This window comes from Heterodontus francisci, chromosome 5 (assembly GCF_036365525.1).
Source record: "Heterodontus francisci isolate sHetFra1 chromosome 5, sHetFra1.hap1, whole genome shotgun sequence".
Lineage (NCBI taxonomy): Eukaryota > Metazoa > Chordata > Chondrichthyes > Heterodontiformes > Heterodontidae > Heterodontus > Heterodontus francisci.
In genome coordinates, this window is record NC_090375.1 from 187,736,776 (window position 1) to 187,760,152 (window position 23,377).

A 23,377-nucleotide genomic window follows, 5' to 3' on the forward strand; every position below is an offset into this window, starting at 1 on the left:
GTCATCCTTGAACATTAACTTTAAAAGGGCCAACTCTTCCAGGTGTAAACATTCGCATCCTTAGGCCTAAGGGACAAACTCCTAAACTTGAATCTCATTAAATGGTTCCAGACAACACACTGTGACAGTCATATGGCTGTCTATCCATCTCTGTGAAAACTAGGAGTTTTCCCTTGGACAAAGCAGTCAAGCCAGTGACTCCTTCTGTGCTGAAGCCAGAAGGGGTGTGTGTCTCTCTCTCCCCAGAAGACCTCGTGTGAAGCCTAGCTGCTGGGTGCTGGACCCAAGACAAAGATATCAGGAGAAGAAAGCCACCTACAATTCTGCCTACAAAAAAACCCTGAACCAGGTGGGGCAGACACAAACTGCAGATTTACCAGCTAAAGACTTCAAGAACACAACTTCTGCCAGAAGATAACAGAATCATCCAACCCCCCAGATTGTGCATTAATTTTCATTTGTTCTAGACGCTAATCCAGCCACCAAATCTACACCTCATCACTCTAACCTATTTGTGTGAGATTCTTATGTGAGTGTGTGCACAAATGTGTAGGATAAGTTTTTTTTTAGATCAGGTTTACATTGTTACGTATAATAAACTCACCTCTTTCTTGTTTAAACTCAAGAAAACCTGCCCAATTGGTTCTTTTACGATCATAGCAAAGGTAAAAGGTAAAACACTTAATGAAGTGGTAAGGACATCTACTGTTTAACAAGGTATAAACTCTGTTACGGTCAAATAAAAGGATAAGAGGGAAGCCTTGTGACCCCTCCTCACCTGATCAAAGATTCACCAAATTTCATGTGCACTTTGAAAACTGGCACAGTAGCAGATGGCTGTGTAAACAGCAGTTATCGACCACACAAGAGTTCATCTGGCCTGATTTTTTTTTTTCTACAACCACACCTGCCTACAAATTTTCCCAAATGATCCTTGCTGCAGTTCACATAATAGATGTCCAATCATAACCTCACAAAAATACAACTGGTCAAGATGAAAAGATTGATTTTGACAACTTATTAATTATAGGATGTGGCTGTGCTTGAACATCACCCGTTCATTCCATTAACTGAGGCAATACTATTATAACAATATGTATTGGGTTAAATTTTAGTCGGGGAAAGGGATTACTACAAATAACTCCTTGCACTATTCCTTCAAGGGCAGCCCTTCACTAAAAACTTGTTTCCTATTTAAGAGAAATGTGCTGTTGTCAATGGGTTGATTCTACTGCATTTTTGGATCTAATGGCTGTTTCACTATTAATGAACATGCATTTTGTAACCAAGACAACTGTTTCAGGAAACTGCACTCAAATTAGAAACAATATCAGTAGATGGCAGATCAGGAGCCAAATTTAAATGTTGGGACAATTTGTGATTGGTGCAGGAGCAGGTTATATAGGGTCTGGCCACCCTCCAGGGCCTTTCATGTGTGTTGAAGTCACTGAACATAATGTAACTGACATTAAGGGCATAATCTTAATTTTTCATCTAATCTAAGAGGAGTGGCTTTGAGCTGAGTTGCACCGAAATAATTTTATTTAGTTCATTTTCAGGATGTAGGCATGTCTGACATTTATTGCCATCCCTCGGTGCCTTTGGGAAGGTAATTAGAACATTAGATTAGAGATACAGCACTGAAACAGGCCCTTCGGCCCACCGAGTCTGTGCCGAACATCAACCACCCATTTTTTATACTAATCCTACACTAATCCCATATTCCTACCAAACATCCCCACCTGTCCCTATATTTCCCTACCACCTACCTATACTAGTGACAATTTATAATGGCCAATTTACCTATCAACCTGCAAGTCTTTTGGCTTGTGGGAGGAAACCGGAGCACCCGGAGAAAACCCACGCAGACACAGGGAGAACTTGCAAACTCCACACAGACAGTACCCGGAATCGAACCCGGGTCCCTGGAGCTGTGAGGCTGCGGTGCTAAACACTGCGCCACTGTGCCGCCCCTGGTGGGGCTTCTTCTCGAATGTCGGCAGTCCCTGTTGTAAAGGTACTTCCACAATACCATTAGATAGGGAGTTCCAGGATTTTGACCGAGCAACAAAGAAAGAACGATAATACATGCCCAAGTTAGGATGATGCGTGACTTGGATGTGGTAGTATTCCTATGTACCTACTGCTCTTGCCTTTCTAGGTGGTGGAGTTTGCAAGTTTAGTAGGTGCTGCTGAAAAAGCCATAGTAAGTCTGTGCAGTGCATCCTGTAGATAATACATGCTGCAGATAGTACACACTCCAGCCATGTTACGCAGCGGTAGACGGAATGTATGTTTAAGGAAATGGATGGGCATCGATCAAGTGGACTGCTTTGTTCTGGATATTGTTGAGTTGGTGTGTTGTTGAAGCTGAACTCATCCAGGCAAGTGAACACTGTTCCATCATACTCCTAAACTTGTGCTTTATAGGAGGTAAAGTGACTTTGGGGAGTCAGGAGGTGACCCACTCACTGCAGAGCACCCAGGGCTGAATTTCTGCGCCCCATTGGAGCAGGAACAGAGGCAAATGAGGGCCCAAAATACTGCCGCCAGCCCATTTCCTAATACCTTCTTGGCGCAGCCATTTTTGTGGTGATTTGGGGCCGGCAGGGATACCTGTCCCCATGAGGCAGGTAGCTGATTAGGCTTAAGGGTCTCATTAAGGCCAATTAAAGGAGTCCGACTGGGATTTTCCTGCACCGGGGTTGGGGGAGTGGATTTTAGGTGCCTGAAGGTGGTCTCTTGGCAGCAGGCGAAGGAGGTCAGCGCTCCAGGCAGGCCTAGAGGTACACACTGCCTGCTTGGGTGCAAAAGTAGCCACAAGCTGCCACGTAGAGGGACTCCCCCTTCGTCCCCTGCCTCCTCCAGTGGTGACCTGGATGCAAGAACCATTTTTTGTTTAATGTTTTATGAAAGGTGAAAGGGTGCCTCCATGTTGAAGCATCATCTCTGCTACTTACCTGCCATCACAGCCTGTTACTCCTCTCAAGCTGGTAGGCCTTTGATTGGCCAATTAAGGGGGCGCCTCTGTGAAAATCCTAATAAGTGACCATTTCCCCGCCCGGAAATCGTCCCAGCTTCTGTTTTCCACTCCCGAAGCAAAAATCCAACCTCAGTCTCTGACCTGGTGTGGTAGCCACAGCATCATGTGGCTGGTTCAGTTCAGTTTCTTGTCAATGGTGTCTACCAGGATGTTGATGGTGGGAGACTTGCCAATGGTAATGCCACTGAATGTCCTGGAAAGATGGTTATACTCACTTTTTCTGGAGATGTCCATTGCCTGCAATTTGTGTGGTGCAAATGCTACTTGCCACTTGTCAGCCCAACCCTGAATGTCGTCCAGGATGGCTGTTCCCTTATCTGATGAATTGTGAATGGAATTGAACACTGCACAATCAGCAAACAGCCCTGCTTCTGACCTTGAGGGAGGAAATATGATTGCTGAAGCAGCAGTAGATAGTTGGACTTAGGACACTGCCCTTGGAACTCCTACAGCAATGTCTTTCTTTTTGTTTATTCATGGGATGTGGGCTAAAGGCCAGCTAACCGACCCGAACCTGGCGGGAGCCGATGGCGTGTGTCAGGTTCAGGTCGAGCTTGGGTCGGGCTGGACACATACGGTAAGTGCTCTGCTGGCAAGTATTGAAAACGAAAATTAAAAAATTAAAAAAAAACACTTACCTGAGCTGGGAGTCCGGGACGAAACTGAGGCTGCGCAGTGAGCGAGTGATGTCACTATGACATCATCATGCATTTGCTGCAGCTTCGTGGAGCTTACCAGTCAGAAGGTAAGTAAAGGGGAGGCCGGGTTGGGCTCGGGTCAGGTCGAGTCAGGGTCGGGCCCGCTGTGGTTCGGTCGGGTTCTTTTTCCCGACCTGAGCAGGCCTTTAATGTGGACGTCGCTGGTTAGGCCAGCATTTACTTCCCATCTCGAATTGTCCTCGAGAAGGTGGTGGTGAGCTGTCTTCTTGAACCGCTGCAGTCCACGTAAGGTTTCATTCTGTTTTATTGACTCCGTAGCGGTTAAATACAACTGAGTAGCTTGCTAGGCCATTTCAGAGGGCATTGTAAGAGTCAACTACATTTCTGTGGGTCTGGAGTCACATGTAGGCCAGACCAGGTAAGGACAGCAGATTTCCTTCCCCAAAGGACATTGTGAACCAGATGGGTTTTTACAACAATCGACAATGGTTTCATGACCATCATTAGACTAGCTTTTAATTCCAGATTTATTGATTGAATTCAAATTCCACCTTCTGCTGTGGTGGGATTCGAACCCATGTCCCCAGAGAAATACCTTGGGTCTCTGGGTTACTAGACCAGTGACAATACCATTACGCCACCTTGCGGCTGAGATGACTGGCCTCCAACAACCACAGCCATCTTCCTTTGTAGTAGGTATGACTGCAGCCATTGGACAGTTTTGCCCCGATGTCCAATGACATCAGCCTTACTAGGGCTCCTTGATGACACATTTGGTCAAATGCTATTTCAATTCCAAGAATAAATTGTGGCATGCTCCGGCAGTCATATAGGGTTAACCTAGGTTTGGTTTCACTGAGGTAGATGTGCAACAGATTACAAATGAGAAAAAGCACAATGGAAAATAGTGCTGGAACTCTGGAGTAAACTATAAAAACAAACGCAAACTTACAAAGCCTTGAAGAAAATATCCTGCCGGGAAACCCAAAAGCCAGAGGAAAATGTTAATACCATTGGACGGGCAACAGAAATCACAGAACAGTTCAAATTAGGTCACAGAAATGATCTTTTGCTGTGGGTGGGAAATACGGCCACACCCTAGAATTAGGCCTTATGAATAAGTAACCAGGGTGTGGGGGGGGGGGGGGGGGTCGGCAGTGGAGGGGGAGATTATGCACTGGCCAATCAGATGTATTTCTTAAGATGGTAGCATTTCAAATTATTCAGCCTTGGAATAATATCCATAAGATTAACATTTGATTGCCACAAACTCCATTCCCAAGCCACTGATTTCATTCTCCTACCTGACCACCATTTCAAACTGAACTAGACTATTCCCAACTTCACCATCTATTTGACTGCACTGAGCTTTGACTTCATATTCTCTCAACCTTAAATATCACCTAATTCCAGTGCTGTCTTTTGGATGAAGCATTAAACTGAGGCCCCGCTTACATCCGCTCAGGTGGATGTAAAAGTTCCCATGGCACTATATTGAAGTAGAGCAGGGGAATTATTCCCGGTACCCTGGCGAATATTTATCCCTCAATCAACATCACAAAAAAGATTACATGGTCATTATCACATGGGAGCTTGCTGTGTGTAAATTGACTGCCGTGTTTCCTACATTACAAAAGTGACTACACTTCTAAAGTAGTTAACTCGCTGTAAAGTGCTTTGAAACATCCGGTAGTTGTGCAAGGCACTATATAAAATGAGAGACTTCCTTTCTGCATAATATCACCCATTTCTGCTCATCTGCTGCTGAAATCCACATCTATGCGTTTGTTACCTCCAGACGCAGCTATTCCAATGCTTTCCTGGATAGCCTCTCATCCTTCACCCTTTATTAACTAAAACTCATCCTAAACTCAGTGCGTTAGGATACGGACAACAAAGTCCCATTCACCCATCACCCATATGCTCACTGACCAACAATGGTTCCCAGTCCAGCAATGCCTTGACTTAAACACACTCAGTTATGTTCAAATCCCTCTATGGCCTCACTCCTCCCTTTCTCTATAAACACCTCCAATCCTACAACCCTTTGCGAACTCTATGTTCCTCCAATTCTGGCCTCTTGTGCATCCTCCTTCTCCCCACTGGTGCCTGCAAGAAGGCCTGTGTTTTAGGTCTGGGAACTTTGTACCTTATGGAGTTGAGATCCATTCGGTCCCAGTGGACAGGGAGCCCATGGTATTACACTTGTGCAACAGTCTGCACATAGTTCATTAAGGGCCCACTGCTATGCATATCAGGACAACATTTTGCATCTGGAGTACCTAACAGCGCACCAAACACTGAGTGCCTATTTGAAACAGGCGCTTCAAGGAAGGTCAATGCATAAATTAGAAGGCACAGATTGCTTGGCGGCATTGCCCATGTAGGGGCACCCATTAACACAGGACCTCCTTCAGCATGGCCTGCAATATATGAATCAAAAAGGAATTTTTAAAAACTACAAACAGACCTATTAACAATAGCCAGTAACCATTTTAACAATGGCTGATATCCAATAATTCATCACAGCAACCCATGAGCTTTTCCAGCATGTCATGCACTAGAAGTGCTGTCTAAATATTTAAATTGGCTGACCTCATTATGGAGTGAGATCAGTTTGTACCCACAGAGCACCTGATATGTCAGGATTGCACTTAGTGCAATTCAATCCAGATTTGTTGAAGTAATGTTGCAGTATTGATCAGAAAGTCAAGTACTCTAGATTAACAATGAGTGATATTTTGGAACTGCTTGATTTCTTAAGAGTGGGTAATGCACTGAACATACCTTGTTGATTGTGGTTTTATCTGGCTTTAAACAACATTTGCAACACTTCTCAAAATTCTCTGAAAAAGTGTACCAAGTTATTTATATATTTTCACAGGATGTTTGTTTTATTACAGTATCCTTTTTAAATTACTCACATATGCACAAGTAGGACTGTGACTAATTACAATTATAAATGTGCATAGAGACCTCCCACGCTTGTAGTGATTTAAGATACATGATCTAAAATACTTCCAGTCAATTACAATCATATAATAATCAAAACTATGCAGTGGTAATGAAGTGAATATACTTTAATTCACATCCATACTCGTGTCTTAGTGGCCCAGTTTTGTCAGTTGCCTGCATGCTGCCAGATTAACTGTCACAAAGTATTCCATCTCAAAAAGTAGTTTAATTGGGCAAGAATTCCATCACACTTTCTAAATTAAAAATGTATCTCACTGGAGTGGTGCTTCGTCGTGGCTCATTGTAAATCAATACCAATATGGTCAATTATCAAGAGGATTTCTGGCCAGACTGTCTCAGTCTGGTGGATGCAGAGGGTCATTAAAAATAAAATTGAGACACCTAAGTGAAAGACCATGGGTAATGGCTCATACTGTAGGATATTACAAAAATTGAAAAGGATAGTTTAGAAGAGAGGATAAATCAAGAAACTGTGGTTAGTTGACATATCGCAAGTTTTAAAAGTCTGCAGATTGAAGGAAGGTAAGATTTGATACCACAGGCAGTGGTTGAGGCAAAGAGCATAGGCGCATTTAGGGGAGGCTAGATAAGCATATGAGGGAGAAGGGAATAAGATAGATGAGGAAGGAAGGGAAGAGATGAGAGTGAAGCATAAATGCCAGGATGGAATGGTTAGGCCAAATGACCTGTTTCTGCACTGTATATTACATATAATTTATGTAAAAAGGGGAGGTGAAGGAGGAATTGAATTGCGCACAGTTTTGAGATCCTGCAAACGTGAGTTTGAGAAAGAGATGGTGGAACGAGTTTCAATTTCAACACAGTAGAGAGGAGGAAGACTGTGTAAGTGGGATATTATATTTGGAGCTGAAGAACAAGAGAGGAAAATTTAATGATCATAGCATGATTAATGGAGAAAAACCGCAACACATGGAAGCTAGAAATATAAGATTCTTGGTGCTTCGAAGAAACGAAAGCAACATTTTCATTGCTTCATTGAAATGTAGAAGCATAGAAAATAAGAGTAGGCCATTCGGCCCTTCGAGCCTGCTCCGTCATTCATTATGATCATGGCTGATCAGCCAACTCAGTAACCTGTTTCCGCTTTCGCCCCATACCTTTTGATCCCTTTAGACCCAAGAGCTATATCTAACTCCTTCTTGAAAACATACAATATTTTGGCCTCAACTGCTTTTTGTGGTAGCGAATTCCACAGGCTCACCACTCTCAGGGTGAAGAAATTTCTTCTCATCTCAGTCCTGAAAAGTTTACCCCCTATCCTTAGACTATGACCCAAGGTTCTGGACTCCCCCACCATCGGGAACATCCTTCCTGCATCTACTCTGTCAAGTCCTGTTAGAATTTTATAGGTTTCTATGAGATCCCCCCTCACTCTTCTGAACTCCAGCGAATATAATCCTAACTGACTCAATCTCTCCTCATACGTCAGTCCCGCCATCCCAGGAATCAGTCTGGTAAAGCTTTGCTGCACTCCCTCTATAGCAAGAGCATCCTTCCTCAGATAAGACGACCAAAAATGCACACAATATTCCAGGTGTGGCCTCACCAAGGCCCTGTATAATTGCAACAAGACATCCCTGCTTCTGTACTCGAATCCTCTATGAAGGCCAACATACCATTTGCCTTTTTTACCCCCTGTTGCACCTGCATGCTTACCTTCAGTGACTGGTGTACGAGAACACCCAAGTCCTGCTGCTTATTTCCCCCTCTCAGTTTATAGCCAGATAATAATCTGCCTTCCTGTTTTTGGACCCAAAATGGATAACCTCACATTTATCCACATTATACTGCATCCACATTATAATGCCATGCACTAGCCCACTCACTCAACTTGTCTAAATCACCCTGAAGCCCCTCTTCATCCTCCTCACAAGTCACCCTGTTTTGTGTCATCTGCAAATTTGGAGATATTACATTTAGTTCCCTCACCTAAATCATCATAAGTTGTGCACTACAAAAGGGAGATACCATTGTGCTATAAAAACAAAATATGTTTAATCCTGTGGACTCATAATTGCAAAGATTTAGTTATTCTAGGCACTACTGTAAAACCGAAGCACTGAACTGTTCACAGGAACTGCAAATCAGCTTGCTGCCACTTATGTGCCTTAAAAAACAAAAGCACGAACACCAAATAACCCTCCCTCTGCTTGGCAGTCTTTAGCGATAAGATCTGATGAATTTGGGTTAGATATCCTACAACAGGAACATTAACAATTATTATTTAAAAGAAACTGACACTGACAACAATGCTTATACTTTCTCCTATAACTGAAATCATTCCACTAAACTGGATCTTTAATAATTTAAAGGGCGAATTCAAATTTTGAGAGTGCACACCAAGCATTGGGGAAAATCTAACACTATGTACTGAACCTTTCAATTTAGCATTGAGTGTCAGGATCAATATCAAGGATGCCAAAAGCTCTCAGCTTACTGTAGATAGACTGACAATATGCATTATCTAAGCAGGTCTTTTCTGATCAAGCATACTTTTATCAATTTCTAACAACCAACTATAAGGTAAAGTGTATAACTGTGTTACCCAGATTAAGTACAAACCCAAATTGCAAATAAAAACAAAGTAAATTAAAGTGATTTAGTACTAACACAGAAAACAATCTTTAACTTGTCAAGATGTAACTTCAGTTTTTAATCAAATCATGTCTTTCACTATAGGTTAAATAGGACATTAATAACTAGTTTGGCTAGTGAGGTCTGTAAATTGAAACAGATTTACTGAAGAATGAAGTTAAGTCTGAAGAAAATCCAAGATGAAATCAATTGTGTTATGACAGAGGCAGGAGGAGTACACTGTGTATTCTAGTTCCACTTCTCCACAGGTCGCAACATACATTTAAATTTTTTCCCCACTTAGCGCTAACGCTCAATCATATACTCTATTTTTTCCCAGAATAAAACACACCAACTAGGTTTCTTTAACAAACAAAATTATCAGTTTATTATAAAACAAGTCTTAACCAGTATCCAAATAAAACATACACACACAGATTGAAATATTAAAGTTCCCGTTTTACCTTAGCCCCACACACGCAGACAGAGACAGACACACAGATTAACTGGAAAAATAAAACAGATTGTTGTTTAGAGCACAGTTAGGAAAAAAAAGACAAAAGAAACACTTAGGCTGAATACTTGCTCATTCTTGAAGAAAAAACAGATGAGATATGTTGTGTTCCAAAATTGGCCTACAGTCTAGTCTCTGAGTACACATAGACGAGTCACTGGGATCTTTTAGAACAGTTCTTTTCAGGTGTTGAAGAAAATTAATTTAGCAGGCTTTTCTTCAAAGACAGGAGATGAGATGAGTTGACACAGTAGACTTCTCTGGGTCTTTTAGAGGGGTGCTGGAAAGCTGAGCTGGGTTTTGGTCTTCTCTCCTCGCCTTGGAAGTTCTCTCCCTTTTTATACAGTTCAACTCCTATTCAAAACATTTCAAAAGCGAAACCGACAACAGGTGATCAACCTTTTGACCTCTATCAATCTTGACCTGTCACTTCTTTGTGAACAATTTCTCCAGGCGTCCAAAGTTCTGTTGTTTATTGAGCTGGAAGTCAGATGGTTTCCCGGAAAGGCTTGTTGTTGCTGCTGGAAGTCAGGCAGTTTCCCGGAAAGGCTAGTTTTCCTCAAGACCTCTCAGCGCCCCTTTTAAAAAACATTTCCAGGGACTGTTTTTCAAAGTCAAGTGGCCTTTACATGATCCCCTTTGAAAACCCCAAAGTTTAACATTTTTTTAATCATTCAAAAATGAATCCTCAAAAAAATATAGTTAACAAAACACAGATGCACTTTCGTAACAGTTGCAAACTAATTATGAGTCCACAGGATTAAACATATTTTGTTTTTATATTTCAGCAAAATTATAGCACAATGGTATCTCCCTTTTGTAGTGCACATCTTATATCATACAATTTAACTGAGTCAAGTCTCATTGGATTTACAAAGCATAAAATAAGTTTCAAGTTACACATCACTGGTGGATTATAATGTTCTCACATCAGTTGAAACAATTTATCAAGAAAATTATTAATTTTTGTATCAATCACAAAATGACCTAACTGTATAAGTTCTCATTTTATAAGTTTCAGGATTAGAGTAAAACACAAAAAATGGATACTTCAAAACCAAATGAGAGCAGTTATGAAACTAGTCATACTATATACAAAACTGAGGGTATAAGAGTGCCCAATTTAGTCAGAATTTAAGACTATGCTTTTGCAATATGAGATATTTTCAGTTTAATGTTAATTGCAACACTGAGCCCTGAAACCAGTATTTAAATTACATTAATGAAAATACAGTCTTCAAAGTTCAAGCACATCAAATAACTTTCATGGTATTGTAAGAAGCAACAAGTATTTCCACTTGATGAAGCATCAGCTAAGCACAATAGATTGAAGTTACATTTCTTAAACGTGAAAGGTAAAATTCCATCTAGAATTACCCTCTCATTTAATGGCTAGGTAACTGTGTGCTAACAGATTGCTCATTAAACTCAAGTACAAAGTAATGGATTTTTGTACTTAATTTCCATAATAAAGATATGATAGAGCTGGCAATATCTTACCCTAATGAGTAATCTGCCTGGTCTGCTTTAGCTTATCACAGCACAAAGTATTATTCAACTTTTATTTTGTTTTTCAAAGGTCTGATATATTTATCATCTGATATGGAAGCTGATCATTTACACAGGATTCGTTATTATGTAAGCAAAACCTTGGATACAATCAAAAATGGCCTGATAACTTATAAACAGAGTAAACCTGTCGAAAAAGAAAATACAAATTACACAGGAGGATGTAGAAGAATAAATCAGAACAGGAAATGCTGTCTTGCTAAGCCTAGTGTGTGGCCAAGAATGAAGCCAATAAACAATGATCGTCTTTGTGGTATTGCTTTCTCTGCAGACACTTTTTCAGTCACTGCTAATCTGCTATTAAGACAAATTCAAAACTGTTGCTGCTTTTACTACAGGTAGGACAGTAATTATTTAGTCGATGACAGTTCATTCATGGTCAACTCTGTAAAGTTACGTTAGTTAACTTAATTTGGTTTATATTTATCTCTCACTGCAAAAGTTTATTGAAATCAATCTCAAAAAATTCTTGCACTGAGCACTAGTATCGGCGAGCTTTCCCAGCAATAGCAGCTTTTTCTTTTACTTCAAATTGCTAAAGGCAAAGTCAATGGCAAAGAAAACACAATATTCGAAAATTAACAGCTGTACCTCTAGTCTCAAATTTATTGTATTGGAATGCTAATTACTTAAAAAACAAATATTGAGAATTACACGTCATTTATTTTAAGCTTCCGGTTTCTTAAGCAAATTATCCGTAAAGCTGTAAGAGCTTCCAACTCACCCGTGTGAATGTCCCTTCAAAACTATGAATGTCCATTTGTGGCTTCTGAGCATAAACATGAGCACTGATTGTAAAAATATCCTGTAAATTAAACAGAGCAGAGAGTCAAAAATTGAAAAAATATTCTTCTCAAATGGAGGAAAGCTAAAATTGAGGTTCTCTTAAAATGTTGTCTCAAGATACTTATTTAGAAATGACAATGTTCTTTCATACTTAAGTATTGAAACATTTGTTCAATTTAATGCCAAAAAATACTTCAAGGAGAACAGAGTGTCTTTGTATCAAGATTTCAGCGTTTTAAAATTAGCACTGAATACAGGGCATAAATTCACTTTACAAAGCAGAAATATAAGAGCATATTAGAAAGTACCTTTAACAGAAAACATTTATACAAGAATTACAGCAGTACTAGCAAAGAGATTATCTACCTTCCTAATTTTGAAAGTTCTGTCCTATCCTTCTGTTTGACAAGTTAAACAATGAATAAATATGTTTAATCAATTAATTTTTTTTTAAATTAAAAAAAAGAAATAGGAACAGCAATGAGATGACTGCTTAAAAATGTGTTGATTTTCAAAGGGTAGTTAAAACACATCAATAATCACAACTCAGTGTTTCAATTAGTTTGATTTAATATAAAGCTAATACATTAGAACCAAGATGGAAGCTGGTCATTAAACATTTAAAAACCTTCACTGTAGCTTATTCATACACCTAAAACAAACAGCATACAAACTGCAATCCATCCTCTACTGTAACCAATTATTTGTGTACTTTGAATACATTAATTTTTAATAAGACAATATTACCATAACTACCCTACACGTCAGACTGTACAGGCAATCATGCACAGATTGTACATGGCGGGTAAAACAAAGCGTGTGTGCTTGTCGCAGGACAAAAAACAGTTTGAGGTTCATATCACACAACCTTTCCCCAAATCCCCAGTAACTTGGTGCACATGTTATACCCAAGGCAAATTATAGTTGCTACCTCAACAGAGAAGTGCAGGAGCTTACATGCCCTTAAGCATCACCAGGAGAGCTGACAGATGGGCAGCACCCCACCTCATAGAACCCAAAGGTTGGAAATGTGGGAAAGTGATTGAGTACCATGCTTCATATTTCAAAGCAGACAAGTCTACAGTAATGCATACTGAAATAGGAAAAAGCACGCATGTACACAATAGAGGGCTGCCCGTTAGCAGATTTGGAAAAGGAAAAGGATTTAACTAATTAGTGGTCATTCATTGAAAATGTGAAGCCATTAGCCATAAAACAGAACAAATACAAGGATACATTTCCAGGGTATTTGAATATTAGCCAGAACAAGTTGCAAGTTATTCCAAGCTTGGATAGTGTGGGTAATTTTGAACATTCCAAGTTAATAAGGGCATTGATGCGTTGGGAAGAGTAGAAGCAGCAACAAGGATAATTTTAGGAGTCACAGCTTCAGGTTACAAGAAAAGACTTGCAAAGCTGAACTTGTTTTTCTTGGAGAAAAAGGGATTCAGAGAGAGAGAAAAAAAATCTGGATCTTTAAAATGCTGAGAGACATACATCGGGTAAATGAAAGCAAGCTATTGGATTTGGCTTCTAAGCATTAGAATCAGAAGGCACAGATTTAAAATTTGCACATCTCAGGTGAGATTATAAGGAATTTCTTCCCCTTCAAAGTGGTGGGTTTATGGAACAAATGGCATATTAACTCACTTCAAAAAGGAGGTTGCACACTTCATTGTAAATAAGGGTAGATTGAGGTTATATGGAAGGGAAAAACTGTAGAGAGGTCCGCAATGAATTCTGTGGACGTGAGAATGAATAGATAAATATTCTAGAGTTTTTCCTGGATTACCTTTGGTTGTAGAGAAGTATTTACGCAGAACTTACCCGAGATTATATAGATGGAGCAGAATGTTCCAAGTTTATGCAAAAAACAGGTTTGATACATCTAATGACCTTTTCTTGCTCCTTCTTTCCTTGTACATTCTTAAACAATTAATGCTACCTACTGCTAAGAACTTACACATTCTTTTTAAACAAAAACACAAATTTGCACCAAGTAAATGTATTATTTGTTAACATTATGATATTTGTTTAAATATTCAGGTCGAATAATAGATCAGTTGATAAATGCACCACATGGTGTGGTAATGAAGCATACAGACCAGGAATATCCCAGAAACCAAAGAATTGCAGTTGTTGGAAATCTGAATCAAAAACAGAAAATGCTGGAAACCCTCAGCAGGTCAGTCAGCATCTGTGGAGAGAATAGACAAGTTAATGTTTCAGACGTAGACCCTTGGTCAGAACTGAAAAACATTACAGATGAACACATTTGAAAAGGAATAGAACACAAACGGGAGGGAAAAAAGCAACAAAATGACCAATAAAGTGATTAGGTGGAAAACAGGTGATGGTGAAAGTGAGATTCTTACTTTTACCTTTCTGACGTCTCGTAAGAGAAATTGAAGACATTTATGAGACACAAAGTGTGAGAATTGCTAAGGTAGAGGGGTGGGGTAGAGGGGGAATACAATAGGGAGCATAAAACACTGGCAAAGCAAGAATCTGCCAAACAGCAAGCACCTGCCAAACAATCTCCCCTCATATCCAATGCTCCTGCACACCCATTCCATACTGCCAGCACTTCCTGGCAAACAAAGTGGAATCAATAGTTAAGGTCTGAAATTACTAATGATAATATTAAGACTAGAGAGCTGCAAAATGTCCAATAGGAATGAAAAGGTGCTGCTCCTCAAGATTCATTTGAACAGTATAGAAGGTCAAAGGCAGTGGGGTCAGAGTGGGAATGAGACCAGGAAATTGAAGTGGCAAGCATCAAAGAACTTTGTAAACTTAAGCTGCATAGTAAGCAGAATACTAGCTTAGAGGAAGTAAATAGCTGTCTTACCCAGATGTGTTTGGGGCCTGAACAATGGTGCGAGAGGTGGTGAATAACAGCTGGTACCCTGTCTGCACTTGAGAAAGTGCCAGGAGAACAGGAGATGGTGGGAAGGTTCAAGAGTGAACCAAAGCTTCATGCAGGAAACAGTCCCTTTATTAAGTAGAGGGGAAGGAAAAGTGAATGTGGAAGTGGTGGGATCATACTGAAGGCAATGAATATAGCACATGAAAGTGGCAGCTGAAGGGCTGGAAGCCACAAACAAAAGGAAGCCTTTAACAGTTGCAATGGATGATTAAGTGTACGATAAAAGCTCAATGCAAGCTCAATTCCTACAATCATTTTATAAAAGCACTGTATCTTTCTATTTGTACTTGGCAGTCCTCTGACCTTGATATCTGCTTTTATAACTTTGGACCTTAAACACTGATCCCACTTCCTCATTGGCAGGAAGTCCTGGTCATGTGGAATAGGTATCCCAATGTTTGGGGTGGGGGCAGGGGAGGAGGAAAGAGAAAGAAGGATAGATTGTTGCTTGGTATTGGGATGCTCTGTTGGAGCACTGTGCTGGCAAGGCAGTCTGTCTCCTTGATGCTAATTTGCTTTTTTCTTCTCCTGGGTTGCCACCACCTGCTTTACTTTGCCAGTTTTTTTTGCGCTTCCAATTTCTAACTGCCTTACCCCCCAACTACTTTGGCTGTTCCCACATTCTTGGTGTCTCATAAATGTCTTTAACTTCTCTCATTATGCCTATTACCTCATGGTATTATCACTTCAACCATTTAATCATTTTCTATTTTCCACTCAGGAACTTTACAGTTCATTGTGTGCTTACATTTCCCTTCCTCTTTCCCTTTGTGCTGTTCGTTTTAAATGCTCTTATCTGTAGTATATTCCAGTTCTGACGAAGTGTCAACACCTATTACTGTGTTATTGTGTCTGTTCTCATCACAGATGCTGAGTGTTTCCAGCAGTTTCGATTTTTAATTCAGGAATATCCTTGGTTTGATTCATGGTCAGAGTTTGGCGAAAGCCTCAATGGTGACCAGGAGAACAAATGCCCTTATAGTCAAAGTCTCTCCTGTTTTGGGAGAGGGAGGCAACAGCCCAGGTTCCCCATCCCGTAACCCTTACTAGAAGGTGCATTATTGTGGACATTAGACAAGGACAGGATTAAGCTCAGTTCTGATACAAACTACAGTCAAGTAGCGTGGCACTCACTTTTGAAGCTCGGATATTCATGAGCAGGGACAAGGTATGGTCTTATTTCCATTGTCACTGACTATTGATTGTGGACATTCCCTCCCTCCCAGCACCATTGTGAATCAGAAAAATGCATTAAGAATAAAACAGAACTACTGTGCATCAGCTCCAAAATTCACTTGTTCTACAAAAGGAGAATTAAGTTATGCACTGACAATGGTGAACTCCTGGCAGCGATCTCCACGTGCTGTTCCAGCTAAGTCGCTTGCCAAATTACCCAATCTCCTCACTAGATTCCAGGCTGCAACTCACTCCCAGCTAGTCTTGCAATAAATATAGTTCTGTCAGAGTTGCATGTTTCATCATTACAAAAACACAATGTCAACTTCAATTGGTGTCAGCCTTGGTAGCGCAGTGGCAGCATTCTGATTCACAGGTGCCAAGCCTGACATTTCAATGCAGTTTCACCACTGAACCCCTTGGGCCACTGTCTTAAACCTACAATTTGGAGAATACTTTGCAGCAAATCTCACTTTGTAGATCAGTCACATTTTGCTTAGCACTGCGGGTCAGCTGCTGGGATAGTCTCTGAAAATTCTTTGCCGTCTTCCCCTGGTTCAACTGCCAATTTCATTTGTCTGGCCTCTTCCATCTGTGAAGTAACTGATGTTATGTTAGCTGTTGTGAAAGGTTTTATTTCTCACATCTTCCCCGTCCAACAGATCTTGCGCTATACCATTATTCATTTATGCCGATTGCACCCGACTTCTTCAGCGGTCTGGAGCATACCACGCCAACTTTGCTTGCAACTTCAGTAGATCCACTTGAGCTGCTAAACATAACTATTAAAATGAAATGGCAACTGACATCTTACTGCACCTCTAGCACCAGGCAATTTTGATCACTTGCCAAGCTGCGTATCAATTTTGTAACTGTCATTCCCAGCACTCTTCCAACCAGAGGGCGCAACTGCAAGCTCAGTTCTTCCACAATTCTAATTTTATCGATACTGGTAAAGAAACTTCCTCCTGGGTTAAGCAAATAATGTTGAATGGCACTGAAATGCAGTACTGAGCGTGTTTTGCATTGTACCATCGTACAGATTAGACTTTAAACTTGAGGCTGTATCAGCATCATTTCTGTCATTCAAGTGTACATTAGGGATCTGAGAGCACTAGTCTGAACAGAGCAGAGAATTGTCAGGATACCCTTGTCTACATTTCCCACTCAGCTACCATCAAAAACAAGCTAACTTGTCATTTCGGTCATCCCTGGTTGTGTAATTTTGTTGCATGCAGCTTGGCTGCCAGCGTTGCCCGCAGTACAACAGTCACAACATTTCAAATAATTCATTGAGACACTCATTTTGGCAGGTTTGGAGAGACATGTTAAAGGTGCCATATCAATCCATATCTATTAAACTTTTTTAGCTTTAGTTTTAGCTCTGCCATGTATGTCAGATCCTCCATTGTCTGGATTCAAATAAAACATTTGGTCCAAATGCCATCTCTTCCATCACCCTCATGATCCTACGTCGTCAAGAGTACAAATCTACCTTTCGTTTTGGGAAATGTTTTCCACATTATATAAAAGAAAGGTGATCCTATTACTACTCTTTCCTCTTAGATAAGAATTGTATAAAGTTAGAAAAGCTCCTATTAATTTAAGCTATTCATCAGCTTGTACGTTCTGGGTTAATTCATGACAATGAGTATGGTTTTTGAACAGTAATTCCTTTAATACCCCTGTTGCCTATATACGAGTTACCTCTAATCTCCTCCAGCCCTACAATCCTCAGATCTCTGTGCTCCTCTAAAGTTGGCCTCTTGAGCATCCCTGGTTTTAATCACTCCACCACTGGAGGCTATGCCTTCAGCTGCTGAGGCCCTATTCTATTGAATTCCCTCCCCAAGCCCGTCTACCTTTACGCCTTTCTTTAAGATGCACCTTATAATCTACCTCTTTGACTAAGCTTTTGATCATCAGCCCTAACATCTCCTGATATGACGGTGTCAAATTAATTGATAATGCTCCTGTGAGGCACCTTGCAACATTTTACCACATTAAAGGTGCTATATAAATACAAGATGTTATTGTTACAAATGTTTCTCAATACACCATTGTTAATTAATGCAAGTTATCCTGTTTTATCCAAATGTGTAGCAGTGTCTGCAAAGGTAGCAAATAGCTTTTCATATTCCAATCGAACCCTGGAATGCAATAGTGCAATAGCCCCTTGAGGACACAATTTGGGCTTGCTGGACTCCAGTCCAATGCCAATTTAATAAGTTCTTAATTAGTTCAACAGACTTTCTGGGCATTTTACAAACTTTAAGCAATCTTTTAATACAAGTTTACATTCTGACCTGTGCTCTCAAACTAAGAATTTACAATGAAGTTCAACACCCTGGGAGAAAGATAGGTCCTGTGCTAACTGCTGCTGGGGCTTTTTCTAGATTTATGCTGAAGCATAGTTTCTCTTTTTAAAAAAAAGTGTTGTCAGTACCTGATGCAAGGACTGCTCTGTTGTGGCCCACAATGGGGAGAAAGCTCTAATGAACCAGTCATTTTGATAAAGACAGACCTGAGGATTCCTTGATCAGAGTAACATGCATGATACACAAAAGTTGATGCATAACTATGATGGTAGTATGAATCTAAATGAGTTTGCAGTTTCCTGGCACTGGATCTCATCCATGTTGGACTTCAGGTAGCTTCTGTGGGGTTCTCAAATATCTACATGAAGGCATGCAACACAGATACACAGCTGTCAGTCCCATTTTGAAAAGTATTTTTTCATTAAATAATTGAAGACCCTCAGGTCTAGCATAAATCAAAACCTTTATTTTTTGGTGAGCACAGTGCATGACACACAAACTCGTCACCATGCTTCAGAGGCTTCAAACCAAACCACTTGAGAAATCTCCAGAAGTAGTTTCCATTTGCCCAATATGGGTGTACACAAACTTCCCACAGGAAGACACTCCATTCAACCGAGCTTGAAGAACTTACGAACATACATACGAGCAGGAGTAGGCCACTCGGCCCCTCGAGTCTGCTCCGCCATTCAACAAGATCATGGCTGATCTGATTGTAACCTCAACTCCACATTCCTGCCCATCTCCAATAAGCTTTCACCCTCTTGCTTATCAAGAATCTACCTACCTCTGCCTTAAAGATATTCAAAGGCTCTGCCTCCACCGCCTTTTGAAGAAGAGTTCCAAAGACAGCACCTTAGCGGCATAGTGGCGCAGTGGTTAGCACCGCAGCCTCACAGCTCCAGTGACCCGGGTTCAATTCTGGGTACTGCCTGTGCGGAGTTTGCAAGTTCTCCCTGTGTCTGTGTGGGTTTTCGCCGGGTGCTCCGGTTTCCTCCCACAGCCAAAAAAACTTGCAGGTTGATAGGTAAATTGGCCATTATGAATTGCCCCTAGTATAGGTAGGTGGTAGGAGAATATAGGAAATCAGAATTAGAACATTACAGCGCAGTACAGGCCCTTCGGCCCTCGATGTTGCGCCGACCTGTGAAACCATCTGACCTACACTATTCCATTTTCATCCATATGTCTATCCAATGACCACTTAAGTGCCCTTAAAGTTGGCGAGTCTACTACTGTTGCAGGCAGGGCGTTCCACGCCCCTACTACTCCCTGAGTAAAGAAACTACCTCTGACATCTGTCCTATATCTATCACCCCTCAACTTAAAGCTATGTCCCCTCGTGTTTTCCATCACCATCCGAGGAAAAAGACTCTCACTATCCACCCTATCCAACCCTCTGATTATCTTATATGTCTCTATTAAGTCACCTCTCCTCCTCCTTCTCTCTAACGAAAACAACCTCAAGTCCCTCAGCCTTTCCTCGTAAGACCTTCCCTCCATACCAGGCAACATCCTAGTAAATCTCCTCTGCACCCTTTCCAAAGCTTCCACGTCCTTCCTATAATGCGGTGACCAGAACTGCACGCAATACTCCAGGTGTGGTCTCACCAGAGTTTTGTACAGCTGCAGCATGACATCGTGGCTCCGAAACTCAATCCCCCTACTAATAAAAGCTAACACACCATTTGCCTTCTTAACAGCCCTATTAACCTGGGTAGCAACCTTCAGGGATTTATGCACCTGGACACCAAGATCTCTCTGTTCATCTACACTACCAAGAATCTTCCCATTAGCCCAGTACTCTGCATTCCTGTTACTCCTTCCAAAGTGAATCACCTCGCACTTTTCCGCATTAAACTCCATTTGCCATCTCAGCCCAGCTCTGCAGCCTATCTATGTCCCTCTGTACCCTACAAAGTCCTTCGGCACTATCCACAACTCCACCGACCTTAGTGTCATCCGCAAATTTACTAACCCACCCTTCTACACCCTCTTCCAGGTCATTTATAAAAATGACAAACAGCAGTGGCCCCAAAACAGATCCTTGCGGTACACCACTAGTAACTAAACTCCAGGATGAACATTTGCCATCAACCACCACCTTTCAGCTAGCCAATTTCTGATCCAAAGCTCTAAATCACCTTCAACCCCATACTTCCGTATTTTCTGCAATAGCCTACCGTGGGGAACCTTATCAAACGCCTTACTGAAATCCATATACACCACATCCACTGCTTTACCCACATCCACCTGTTTGGTCACCTTCTCGAAAAACTCAATAAGGTTTGTGAGGCACGATCTACCCGTCACAAAACCGTGCTGACTATCGCTAATGAACTTATTCTTTTCAAGACGATTATTCATCCTGTCTCTTATAACCTTTTCCAACATTTTACCCACAACCGAAGTAAGGCTCACAGGTCTATAATTACCAGGGCTGTCTCTACTCCCCTTCTTGAACAAGGGGACAACATTTGCTATCCTCCAGTCTTCCGTCACTATTCCTGTCGACAATGACGACATAAAGATCAAGGACAAAGGCTCTGCAATCTCCTCCCTAGCTTCCCAGAGAATCCTAGGAGAAATCCCATCTGACCCAGGGGACTTATCTATTTTCACACTTTCCAAAATTGATAACACCTCCTCCTTGTGAACCTCAATCCTTGCTTTTCTTAGCTCTCCCTTTAGATCCTTCCTGGCTAGCTTGTAACTCTCAAGCGCCCTAACTGAGCCTACACGTCTCATCCGAACATAAGCCTTCTTCTTCCTCTTGACAAGCGCTTCAACTTCTTTAGTAAACCACGGCTCCCTCGCTCGACAACTTCCTCCCTGCCTCACAGGTACATACTTATCAAGGACACGGTTAGCTGCTCCTTGAATAAGCTCCACATTTCGATTGTGCCCATCCCCTGCAGTTTCCTTCCCCATCCTACGCATCCGAAATCTTGCCTAATCGCATCATAATTTCCTTTCCCCCAGCTATAATTCTTGCCCTGCGGTATATACCTGTCCCTGCCCATCGCTAAGGTAAACCTAACCGAATTGTGATCACTATCACCAAAGTGCTCACCTACATCTAAATCTAACACCTGGCCGGGTTCATTACCCAGTACCAAATCCAATGTGGCATTGCCCCTGGTTGGCCTGTCTACATACTGTGTCAGAAAACCCTCCTGCACACACTGGACAAAAACTGACCCATCTAAAGTACTCGAACTATAGTATTTCCAGTCGATATTTGGAAAGTTAAAGTCCCCCATAACAACTACCCTGTTACTCTCGCCCCTGTCGAGAATCATCTTCGCTATCCTTTCCTCTACATCTCTGGAACTATTTGGAGGTCTATAAAAGACTCCCAACAGGGTGACCTCACCTCTCCTGTTTCTAACCTCGGCCCATACTACCTCAGTAGACGAGTCCTCAAACGTCCTTTCTGTCGCTGTAATACTCTCCTTGATTGACAATGCCACACCCCCCCCTCTTTTACCATCTTCTCTGTTCTTACTGAAACATCTAAATCCCGGAAACTGCAACATCCATTCCTGCCCCTGCTCTACCCATGTCTCCGAAATGGCCACTACATCGAGATCCCAGGTACCAACCTATGCTGCAAGCTCACCCACCTTATTCCGGATGCTCCTGGCATTGAAGTAGACACACTTTAAACCAGGTCCTTGCTTGCCAGTGCCCTCTTGCGTCCTTGTAACCTTATCCCTGACCTCACTACTCTCAACATCCTGTACACTGGAACTACAATTTAGGTTCCCATCCCCCTGCTGAATTAGTTTAAACCCCCCCGAAGAGCACTAGCAAATCTCCCCCCCCCAGGATATTGGTACCCCTCTGGTTCAGGTGAAGACCATCCTGTTTGTAGAGGTCCCACCTCCCCCAGAAAGAGCCCCAGTTATCCAGGAAACCAAAACCCTCCCTCCTGCACCATCCCTGCAGCCACGTGTTCAACTCCTCTCTCTCCCTATTCCTCGCTTCGCTATCACGTGGCACGGGCAACAACCCAGAGATAACTCTTTGTTCTCGCTCTAAGCTTCCACCCTAGCTCCCTGAATTGCTGTCTTAAATCCCCATCTCTCTTCCTACCTATGTCGTTGGTGCCTATGTGGACCACGACTTGGGGCTGCTCCCCCTTAAGGATCCCAAAAACACGATCCGAGACATCACGAACCCTGGCACCTGGGAGGCAACATGCCAACCGTGAGTCTCTCTCGTTCCCACAGAACCTTCTATCTGTTCCCCTAACTATGGAGTCCCCAATGACTAATGCTCTGCTCCTCTTCCACTTTCCCTTCTGAGCAACAGGGACAGACTCTGTGCCAGATACCTGTACCCCATTGCTTACCCCTGGTAAGTCGTCCCCCGCAACAGTATCCAAAACAGTATACCTGTTGTTGAGGGCAACGGCCACAGGGGATCCCTGCACTGCCTGCTGGTTCCCTCTCCTTCCCCTGACGGTAACCCATCTACCTACCTAGGTGGGGATGTGGTAGGAATGTAGGATTAGTATAAATGGTTGATGGTGGGCACAGACTCGGTGGGCCGAAGGGCCTGTTTCAGTGCTGTATCTCTAAATAAAAATAAAAAAATGCAAGGATTAAGAGGGCCACTTTCATACATTACTGGATTCCTAACAAAAAAGGAATATAAGCCTGAATACTCACTTGAAAGACCTTTTTTTTGTAAATGCTCTATGAAAGCAGCAACCTCTGCACTTTACCAGTCAATTTTGCATGCTATTTGTCATTGTCCCAAAAAAACTCTCTAAATTTTGCGAGATGTTACGAAGTAGAAAGCATG

At 41.7% G+C, this 23,377-nt stretch overlaps 2 protein-coding genes across 4 annotated transcripts in view; one reads left to right on the top strand and one right to left on the bottom strand.

The window, feature by feature from the left end:
* atp9b (ATPase phospholipid transporting 9B) overlaps positions 1–23,377 on the bottom strand; it is a 349,558-nt gene that overhangs the window by 149,437 nt on the left and 176,744 nt on the right. For both annotated transcript variants that reach the window (XM_068032475.1, XM_068032474.1), the window contains exon 9: positions 12,081–12,161. In XM_068032475.1, the coding sequence (XP_067888576.1) occupies positions 12,081–12,161 (81 nt within the window). The remainder of the gene's footprint in view (positions 1–12,080; positions 12,162–23,377) is intronic.
* The window catches only part of LOC137370188 (uncharacterized), a 120,376-nt gene that overhangs the window by 15,964 nt on the left and 81,035 nt on the right, over positions 1–23,377 (top strand). For both annotated transcript variants that reach the window (XR_010975100.1, XM_068032477.1), the window contains exons 2-3: positions 11,367–11,694; positions 14,189–14,327. Coding sequence is in view for 1 of the 2 variants with exons in the window: in XM_068032477.1 (XP_067888578.1) it covers positions 11,390–11,694; positions 14,189–14,327 (444 nt within the window). In the remaining variant the exon portion in view is untranslated. The remainder of the gene's footprint in view (positions 1–11,366; positions 11,695–14,188; positions 14,328–23,377) is intronic.